The sequence below is a fragment of the Panicum hallii genome, chromosome 7 (assembly GCF_002211085.1).
Source record: "Panicum hallii strain FIL2 chromosome 7, PHallii_v3.1, whole genome shotgun sequence".
In the NCBI taxonomy this organism is placed as follows: Eukaryota; Viridiplantae; Streptophyta; class Magnoliopsida; order Poales; family Poaceae; genus Panicum; species Panicum hallii.
In genome coordinates this window covers 35,136,680-35,146,249 of record NC_038048.1, presented here as the reverse complement: position 1 = coordinate 35,146,249, position 9,570 = coordinate 35,136,680, and the positions used below count along the sequence as shown (strand labels likewise).

The 9,570-nt window shown below is 51.9% G+C and overlaps 2 protein-coding genes and 1 pseudogene across 2 annotated transcripts; 1 reads left to right on the top strand and 2 right to left on the bottom strand.

Annotated features, from left to right (window-relative positions):
* The first annotated feature begins 1,609 nt into the window (after window positions 1–1,609).
* LOC112899794 (PI-PLC X domain-containing protein At5g67130-like) lies at window positions 1,610–5,224 on the top strand. Its single transcript, XM_025968401.1, has 7 exons — window positions 1,610–2,048; window positions 2,164–2,301; window positions 3,684–3,782; window positions 3,863–4,166; window positions 4,282–4,505; window positions 4,608–4,694; window positions 4,933–5,224. The coding sequence occupies exons 1-7, from the start codon at window positions 1,809–1,811 to the stop codon at window positions 5,080–5,082; spliced, it is 1,242 nt and encodes a 413-aa protein (XP_025824186.1). The 5' UTR covers window positions 1,610–1,808; the 3' UTR covers window positions 5,083–5,224.
* Window positions 5,225–5,275: 51 nt separating this feature from the next.
* On the bottom strand, window positions 5,276–5,405 carry LOC112901786 (annotated as a pseudogene).
* A 363-nt stretch (window positions 5,406–5,768) lies between these two features.
* Window positions 5,769–8,289, bottom strand: LOC112899795 (40S ribosomal protein S10-1). Its single transcript, XM_025968402.1, has 5 exons — window positions 8,139–8,289; window positions 7,992–8,040; window positions 7,310–7,592; window positions 6,575–6,710; window positions 5,769–6,039 (listed from the first exon to the last, which is right to left on the bottom strand). The coding sequence occupies exons 1-5, from the start codon at window positions 8,139–8,141 to the stop codon at window positions 5,959–5,961; spliced, it is 552 nt and encodes a 183-aa protein (XP_025824187.1). The 5' UTR covers window positions 8,142–8,289; the 3' UTR covers window positions 5,769–5,958.
* Between the last annotated feature and the right edge of the window lie 1,281 nt (window positions 8,290–9,570).

Genomic DNA, 9,570 nt, shown 5'->3' with positions numbered 1-9,570 from the left:
CGTGGCCGGCCGGAGCGGGCTGGCCTGTGATGGTCTGGCCATCACACGTGGCGGCCCCGGACCTCCCAGGGGAGGCCGGGTCCGCAGGGGTTACCCGAGAGCTCTCCCGCTCACGTGGGTGTGCAGAGGGCCCGGACCTCACGGAGCTCGGGGAGGGTCCGGAGACCGTATGCCACGTGGCCCAGAGGCGAGGGGGAGCGTGGATTATGAGAAGTCCCAGGGCCTGGACACCCTAGCAGGAGGTACCCCTATCTGTATGTACCGACACCATTGTAGAAGCAGTCGATGATGTCGTCCTCCGAGATGTTCGCGATGGTAGCGCGAACATCGAAGAAGCGACGTGTGTAGGACCGCAGGAGCTCGTTACGTTCCTGTTTACACTAAGCAAGATTGTGACGAGTACCTGCGCGAGCGATCGCCCCTTGGAAGTTGTCGATGAAGACCTTCTAGAGCCGCTCCCAGGACTCGATCGAGTTGTTGCTGAGGCTCTCCAGCCACGTGAGCGGAGAGAGGTGAGGAGGAGGAGTGGACTAAAAAGTAAAATATGATAGAATTTGGAAGGTTATTTGTATATGTTCGTCAACGTAGGAGGAAAGGTGAGAGAAGTTAAAGGGTCTTTTTTTTAATGTTTGCCACCGTGGCGCCACGTGGCATGCCACGTCGGCGTCGGATACTCGCGTGGCATGTTTGGAACCTCGGATGGAACAGTTAACATGATTTAGGGATCTAGATGGACAATTTGAGAGTTTAGGAATCTAGATGAAACTGCGGAATAAGTTTAGAGACCTGGCGTGCAATTTACTCTTAACTAAGTAATAACAAAAGGCTAGCGTTTGTTTCGTTGCTGGTCAACCTTATTGCCATGCCAAGTCTTAAGACCTTCCGATATTTCTTAAGCATGTGCCTTGTTTAAATGCTGCGATTGTGTTTTTTCAAACTTCCATAGTCTCTTTGTGCTCACATGCTGACATGCCAAATGCATCTTCATGCCAAACTTCGTCATAAAGTGTGGCATCCATTCTATTCGCTATATTTTGCATAGTAGCCACATCCACACGCATTCTAGTTTTTTACACTGCTTTGGATTCTGCCAAGTTAGTCAGCAGACAACAACGTGTCATTTATTAGTTGGCTATATTGTCCACTAGCTTAGTACTCTTAAGCTCCCATGTGACGAAGCGAGGCGACGTGCCGAAATCCAATTCCTCGAGCAAAACCAAATTGTAGTAGTAGTACACGGAGAGGCATGGACCTCGTCTTCTCCAACCGAACAACCATGAGTGGCGGCGGAGTCCGTCATCCATTGATTCAGCACGAGAGATTTGCAATAACTAAATCATGATGGTCTTGATCGGAAATACTCCGCAAGTAATGATGGGCTGCTGTTGGGTCGTTTCTATTTGCTGCCCGCACCAGGTCACCTGGCGGTTGGCCCCCGCGGCGGCAGGCGCAACGGCCACCTCGACGGGATGCCGCCGCGTCCGCGCCCACCTCCCCCTGGCTCCGCCCGTGACATGACGGCCGGGACCCCACCCGCGGCGGATGGGGCGCCCCCACCAACGGCCAAGATCCGCGGGGGCGGAACGGAAAGGCGAAGTTAAAGCGTCCGAGAAACAGCACGCGCGCCCGGGCGCCGACGCCACTGGCAAGTCCGGCCTTGCAAGCCACACAAGTGCCACTCAAAGACGCGAGCGCGAGCGAGGCGAAGGCTTCCACGCACAAACCCGTCGCCCCTTCCGCCCTCGTTTGGCCGCCGGACGAGGAACGGAGTGCCGGGAACCTCGCCGGAGCCGGAGGAGAAGGAGGCGATGGCCGGGGACAGGGCGTTGCCGGCGCCGGCGGCGCTCGTTCGCCTCGCCTCGGTGGGCTTCCTCCTGATGCTGTGCTCCTCCCCCGCCGCCGTGGGGGTGGTGTCGGCCCGGAAGGTTGGCCAGACGTGCGCGCTGGACCGGAACTGCGCCGCCGGCCTGCACTGCGAGACGTGCGTGGCCAACGGCAACGTGCGGCCGCGCTGCACCCGCGTCGCCCCCGTCGACCCGCAGACCAAGGTACTACGACCTTCAGCTCTCCCGTTCGTCCGCTCGCTCGCATGCTTCGGTCGCCGCCGCCGCCATGATTCTGTTGCGCCCGTGTTTGATCGTCTCCGTGCGCGGTTGTTCGCAGGCTCGTGACCTGCCGTTCAACCGGTACGCGTGGCTGACGACGCACAACTCGTTCGCGCGGCTGGGGCAGCGGTCGCAGACGGGCGTCGCCATCGCCACGCCGTGGAGCCAGCAGGACACCGTCACCGAGCAGCTCAACGTGAGTGCCCTGTGCCCGCCCCCCCTTCCTGGCTTTCTCCTCCCGCCACGGCCACGCCTCGCCTCGCCTCGCCGCCGCGGCTTCCGCAGCCGTGGGGCCGCGAACGCTAGCTTCCACGTATACTTCTTCCCCGGCCGCTGGCGCGAATCTTGGAGCAACAACCAACACCAGCCAGCTCCGCAAGCTGTTGCTCTCACGTCTTGATTGGACGCGGACACGCGACGGGGCTTTTCTGTCCAGCTGGTAGGTATTGGCGCGAGGGCCGCCGGACGCGACGCGAACACGTGTCGCGGGGCGCTACCCGCGCGCCGACGCGTGCGCGCGCTCTAGGCGGCGCCGTCGCACGCGCGCGGGTCTGCGTGCGCGGCCGCGGCAGAGCACTAGAGCACCGGAGGCCAACACGCCGCGCTGGGGCTGCGCTTGCTTGAAGCGTGGTCGCGGCACCGCAGCCGCGCGCGCGCAGCACGACCGAATAGCCTGTCCTGGCTGTCCGTGTCTGGGTTACCTTTTCATGTTTTGGAACAAAATGGCTTGGATACCTTTGCCCTGCGTTTTTGCGTGGTCCGTGTGCGAGAGAATTTGGTTGGCGCGTCAATTTTCGGTGCCATCTGACCTCAACCAACTGGTGACATGGGTGAAGCGATGAACAAGTGATGGTCAGTGTTCCGTTCATTCCCCATGACTCCCATGATAGCGTTTCCGAGTTCTAACCATAGTCTTGTGCACTTCTAAACAATGAGTCAGAGATGATGATAATAATAATAATGCGGATGAGAGGTGTTATTTCTTTTCTAGTTAAATGGTCACAAACTTATTTTTATGCCACAACGAAAGGGACAGGGACAGAGATCTTGTTCCTTCAGATTCTACGTCTCGTCAAGCATTTTGTAGACCCGCAGCAGTCTCTTTGACACTCGGAGGATCTTATCATTTATAAGTATTAAATAAAATCTAATTATAAAATTAATCACAGACTCTCTGCTCTAATTCGTGAGATCAATCCAGTGAGATATATTAATTTATGATTAGCTGATGGTTACTGTAGCATAACGATCTTATCATTTAGAAGTATTAAATAAAATCTAATTATAAAATTAATCACAGACTCTCTGCTCTAATTCGTGAGATCAATCCAGTGAGATATATTAATTTATAATTAGCTGATGGTTACTGTAGCATAACTATTGCAAATTATGAATTAATTAGGTTTATTAAATTCATCTCGCGAATTAGCACTCATCTGTGTAAAAAAAATTTAAACAGATTTTACTTCTAAATAGTAAGACTATTTTTATACGATGGGTGCTAAAATTTAACCCGCCGGAACCAAACAGAATCTCGGCTGGCTTTGCTGTTACATTTTTTTTTTCTGTGTCGTGCAGAACGGCGTGAGGGGCCTGATGCTGGACATGTACGACTTCCGCAACGACATCTGGCTCTGCCACTCCTACGGCGGCATCTGCCAGAACTTCACCGCATTCGTAAGCTCTCCTCTTCCCCGACTTCCTCCCTCCCTGCCCAGCTCTGAACAACCTGATCGATTCCCTACTGGCCCTGGCAGCAACCGGCGGTGAACGTGCTCCGGGAGGTGGAGCGCTTCCTGTCCCGGAACCGTGCCGAGGTGGTGACCATCTTCGTGGAGGACTACGTGGAGTCGCCCATGGGCCTCACCCGGGTGCTCAACGCCTCGGGGCTCGCCCGCTACATGCTCCCCGTCTGGCGCATGCCCAAGACCGGCGGCGACTGGCCGCTGCTCAGCGACATGGTCCGCGACGACCACCGCCTTCTCGTCTTCACCTCCAAGGCCGCCAAGGAGGCCGCCGAGGGCATCGCCTACGAGTGGCGCTACGTCGTCGAGAACCAGTGTACGTTGCGGCAACCACGAAGCTGACGCCAATGGCATTTTGCATCGACTTGCAATGTGAGAAAAGATTCATTGTTTTCTTTTTCTTGGGCGCGTGGTGGGGTAAAAAAACGCAGACGGGACCAAGGGGATGGTGAGGGGGACGTGCCACAACCGCGCCGAGTCGGCCGCCATGAACGACCTCTCGAGGTCGCTGGTGCTCGTCAACTACTTCAGGGACCTCCCAGCCTTCCCCGAGGCGTGCAAGGACAACTCGGCGCCGCTGATGGACGCGCTGGCCGCCTGCCACGCCAAGTCCGGGGACCGGTGGGCCAACTACATCGCCGTCGACTTCTACAAGGTCAGTTTGACGATGCTCCGATCGTCTCTCACCGGTCGTCGGTGCAGCGTTCTTGCATTGGTGTCCTTCTGAATCTCTGTTGCTAACTCGTCGATGCTGCAGAGGAGCGACCGCGGCGGCGCGGCGGAGGCCACGGACAAGGCCAACGGCGGCCTGGTCTGCGGCTGCGGGAGCATCTCGGCTTGCAACGTAATGCCTCCTCGCTGCACAAACCTCTAGTATCTTTTCTTTTTAATCATGAGTACTGTAATTGACATCGCATTCTGAATCTTTTAGAACTATATATAATCTGGTGAGTTTTAACTGACTCTGATTCGATTTCGAAAGTGGATTCCGAATTTCTGATGAATTCGTCACGCACAAATTCGCAGCAGCAGCTGTCTGCTGAATTTCGTACTGAGATGGAACTGCCTTTGTGTCTGTGCAGGCCAACGGCACGTGCACTCCCCGTCACGGCAGGACGCCAAAAGGCATCTTCAACGCCTCGTCCGACGCCGCGGCGTGGCGGCCGCCGTCGTCGCTGCAGTGGCAGCGGCTCGTCCTGCTGCCGGCTCTCCTCGCTGTCCTGCGCCTGTGAATTCGCTACATGTTTTGCTGTACAGATACAGATACTTTGGTAGTATCAGCCGGCGAGCAGCTTAGTCCACTTTCCTCTCTGTATGATACATGATACAATTGCATATACAAAGCTAAACAACACAAAAAGCGTAAACGTGTCAGATGAGTTTGGCAAAGCCTTGAGATTTCAAACTTTCATAAGATTGATTTGGTTGGGGCGCGCCAGACCAGGGCACTAGTGCAACGCCCAGGCGACACGCGAGGGTTCCAGTGGCAGGCCACTATGGTGAGCCCTCTTCCATAAAAGATAAATTTAATATCATAGTAGGCACGTTGAGTGGAGCCACGGCGTGCGCTTGCTTGCTTGAGCACGGCTCACGCGCGACCAGTCCGGCAATCTATAGCCAGGCGGCATCCGCCGCGTCGCCGCGCACCACGCGCTCTCGCCTGCGGGAAACAGCAGGGCGCGTGTATCTGACTCAGGCAAGTTAACCCTGCAGAACCCCAGCGCCCAACACATGATGCTCTTCGTATCAACTCATCTCCGCAGCAAAAATCAAATGATACTGATCAACTTGGCTTTCAATCATCCTTCCAGCTTTAGCTGCACACACACTTCTGCCTAAGTAGATTACTGACGGCCAGCCGCCAAAGAGAGAAGGGAAATCACAAACCAAAAAAACAGAATGATAGCTTTCGAACAAGTAAAGACATGAAACCGAAGTGTTTGCAAAAGACTATTATACTGGAACCAAGGTATCAAGATAGCACAATTTTCTGCATTTGTCAGCACTCTGCCGATCCGGATAACATTACTAGTACATAATAACTGTCCTTCAAAATTAAGAGAACGCCTCACGCGAAGGGAAACACCATGTCCAAACTAGGGGCAACTTCACTCCATGGAAGAAGAGGTGGGGCCAGCGCCAAAGCCGCTGCCGCCACCACGGCCAAAGCCAGGTCTGCCACCAGAACCCTGCAGAATTTGTGGGGTGAAAAGAAACATCAGCAATTATTAAATATGGTGCACCATAGCTTGCTGCCTAATCCAATGCATTCGACATCCTAACAGAAACTGGAATAATATAGGGAAACCGAAGGAAACAAAAGCTAACAAAATTAACTCTTAATCCAACATACACCAGCCAAAAATGCAAATACATGACCTATTCATGTCTGAAGTTGCTAATTTGTCTGAAAGTTACACAATTTCCATGGGTCAATGCAGGAGAACAGGTCAAGCCAAGATCAAACGAAGCCTGCATTGTGCCTCAGCTTTCTGTTCGTAAATTTACTGCCAATCATGACCTAATTAAAATCCTAAGCATATAAAATGAAGTAATCCTTAAACTCTACATTTGAACCATGGTGGAAGCTCTTTTTGACAAAGGTGGGACTAAGACCAGCCACATGGGAACTGTAGGACATATGTGGCAGGCATGAACAAGCAGAGTTGAGTCATGATGCTCGAAACTGATGAACAAAAACACTGAAAGGATGCACATGATTACCCTGAAAGACGGCTGGAACTCAGCGGGAGCTCCACCCTTGTCACCACTGAAGTCACCAGGAGCACCACGAGGACCACCACGGTAGCCATCCCTGTCACCAAACCTTGGCCTGTCACCTTCAAAGCGAGGTGGGCCCCTACACAGATTACAAGCATAGATAAAAGAATTAGATTTCCTCATTCAATTTCTAAAGCTGGCAACATGATAATTAAAGTATCCATCAGTGACAGTAAACTCAGCATTTTGTAGATGCTATCTTCGTAGTTGCCATAAAATTAGCTTAATCCACTCCTCAGATATCCTTACAACACTACAACAATGCACCACAACCAAGAATAGATTCAATAAACAAATTATAACTTAGTATAAATAAGTAACACAAATCCACAGTTCTTTAATACACGTGTATAGTTTATTTACTCATGCAACAACAAAAATGCACAAATGGCACGCATCTCTAATTTTGAGAAAATTTCAGCTACTGACAAATTCCTAGTAGATTCAGTGTAGCATAAAATAATTGGTGAATACACAAGCACATGATCCTGTCAGATGATTAAATTTTCATGATCCTATTAAAAGTTGAAAACAGACAGCAATACTTAAGACGTGGTTGTACTTCTCCCCCTGCATCCATCACAAGAAATGCGCAGCAAGCATATAGAATCATCACACATGTTTCTAGAGTGTACAATTTAACATGGATATAAGTGGGCCTCAAGAAAAAGGCTTTACCTTGGGCGGTCACCAGGAGGGCCAGAGCCAAACGGGCGGCCTGGCGGCCTGGCAGACTTCTTGAGCGTGGCAGGCACGATCTCAGATGGCAGGTTGAGGTAGTTGCGCAGGTGCTCAATGCCATCATTGGTGAGGTACCAGTAGTAGTACTGCCAGGAGAAGGTCTCCCTGACGTACTCCTTGGACTTGAAGCTCTGCATGAGCTTGATCACCTGCAGGTTGGGCACATCGATCTGCGGGTGCTTCGCCAGGTTGTAGTCCTTCTTGGCGTACAGCACGCCCTCTGTGGCAACACATACAGCAGTGAGCAAAAACTCCAGTGAATAATTAGATATCACGTTTCCTTCATTTCTCTGAATTTCTAACAAGAGCCTTTATTTGTTCCAAAGGCCTCTAGACTCGAAATGTTCAATGACAAATCGTGTCTTAAAAACGCACTGTTGAGCTAATAAATCCTATTCCTAAGATTACAAGTTCTCGTAAACATCGTCAATAAATCGTACTCTAAATACCATACTACTAATCTATCTACAAGAGAGAAGTTTTCATACTAAAGACTATCGTTTCTCTAGTAAGATTAATAGATCTCTCTCGGCTCCCAGACCAAGATACATCACAGACACATACTGCTACTCATACTGCTACTCTCTACTGCGAGTAGGAGGGGCAAAGAATTTCTTACCTTTGAAGAGGTACTTGCAGATCTCATTGCGGTTCTTCTTGGGGATGATCTGCGGGAGAAAAACAAACAAACGCGAGATTAACACCGGCAACAGAACACGAAAGCAGACGAGCAGCGGCAGATTGAGCCTCGGGGCTTCTCGCTTACCATGGTGGGCAGACGGGCGAGCTCCGGGAGCTGGAGCGCCTGGGGCTCGGGAGGTGGCGGCGGCGAGTGGGAGGAACGGAGAAGAACCCTAGCGCCCGGGTCGGGTGAGGCTTTTATATAGCCGCCGCCGCGGTGTAGGGTTTGGTTTGGGGAGCAGGGGAGAGCGACCGGGGGTATAAGCGTAAGAATGGACGAGGCCAGCGGCCACTGGGCTTTTAGGCCCGAATAAGAGGGCCCGTTAAATGTGCCGCGTGAGGCCCCTCTGAACTGATCCGGGCCGGGATATGTTTGGGATTCTCTGATCCATCGTCGCCCATTAGTCTTCTGACCAAAATATTTTGCATTTTGAACTCCTGAAAAACTGACTTTGAGTTTCAAATCAAAAAAATTAAGTAGATGATCAAGGAGCTTATAAAACTTCGATTTTTCTTCCTTCAATTCAATTTTGGAATGAACTGAGGAAAGCGTGCTTAAAATTTGAAATGCCGGAGTTAGTCGCATGGGAGGATATCTGGGATACATTATTCAGCACACATGCATGATTTTGTACAGATGAATTCAGAATGTTTGAAGGCCACGGCTGCCGCCGCACGGTCACCGTCGACGGCGACCTGTAGTGTCGGCGGCGGCCGACGACCCGGCAGGTTCCACGGGCTGTACGTGGGCGCGACGTAGGACGCACAGCAAGTCGGCAGTGGCCAGCCCGTAACCGTATGGACAGCGATTCCGTTGGGAACGTCGACGGCGATCCTTCACTCGTCGTCGTCGTCGTCGGAGGCAGCTCCTCTCAGTCCTTGCCTAGCTAGCGGTTACCTTCCCTTGCTCGTCATCTCACCTCCGAAAGAGCACAGGACCTGTGGCCGGATTTCCTCAATTGCCCATCATGGAATCCGTTACTTCTCCGGTCTGTAGCAATCGCACTATCGCAGGTTCCATCCATCATCGCTATCTGAACCTCTGGCCACGCACAGTAGGTAACCTCTTCATCTGAAGAACCGACTTTTGTGACTACCAAGCAAGCAAGAACTGTTGAAATCTTGTGATTGTGTACCAAACCAAACAGTGCCAGATACATGAGGCTCTCACACCACACATCAACCTTGATGAAGCGTCCTCTCACCAGAGGTGACTAAATGTGATACAAATATCAGTCCCAGGAGGCTGATAACACATTTATTATATCGGATGGTTCATTACCGTACAAACCGTCGAGATAGCGGGCACTGAAGCGCCACTATCACGAGGTACAACATAAGGACTAAAAGCCAAACTAAAGTACCAACGACATCTAAGATAACATCAAAGTCTTGCGTCATGGGCAAGGTTGGCTGCAGGACAGCGACCTACTCGACGTCTTCAGGAACGAAGTTCGGATCCTCCTCCGTAAAAACTAAGCAAGAGTGAGTACATACGTACTCAACAAGTCCGACCA

What these genes read in the sequence shown, in the direction of transcription:
- LOC112899794 (XM_025968401.1), top strand. Translation starts at nt 1,809, where the DNA reads ATGGCCGGGGACAGGGCGTTGCCGGCGCCGGCGGCGCTCGTTCGCCTC. An exon ending in CCGTCACCGAGCAGCTCAAC is followed by an intron (nt 2,302 to 3,683) that starts GTGAGTGCCCTG and finishes TGTGTCGTGCAG; the next exon opens with AACGGCGTGAGGGGCCTGAT. An exon ending in TCGCCGTCGACTTCTACAAG is followed by an intron (nt 4,506 to 4,607) that starts GTCAGTTTGACG and finishes TCGATGCTGCAG; the next exon opens with AGGAGCGACCGCGGCGGCGC.
- LOC112899795 (XM_025968402.1), bottom strand. An exon ending in CTGCAAGTACCTCTTCAAAG is followed by an intron (nt 7,593 to 7,991) that starts GTAAGAAATTCT and finishes GTGTTGCCACAG; the next exon opens with AGGGCGTGCTGTACGCCAAG. An exon ending in AGTTCCAGCCGTCTTTCAGG is followed by an intron (nt 6,040 to 6,574) that starts GTAATCATGTGC and finishes CAAATTCTGCAG; the next exon opens with GGTTCTGGTGGCAGACCTGG.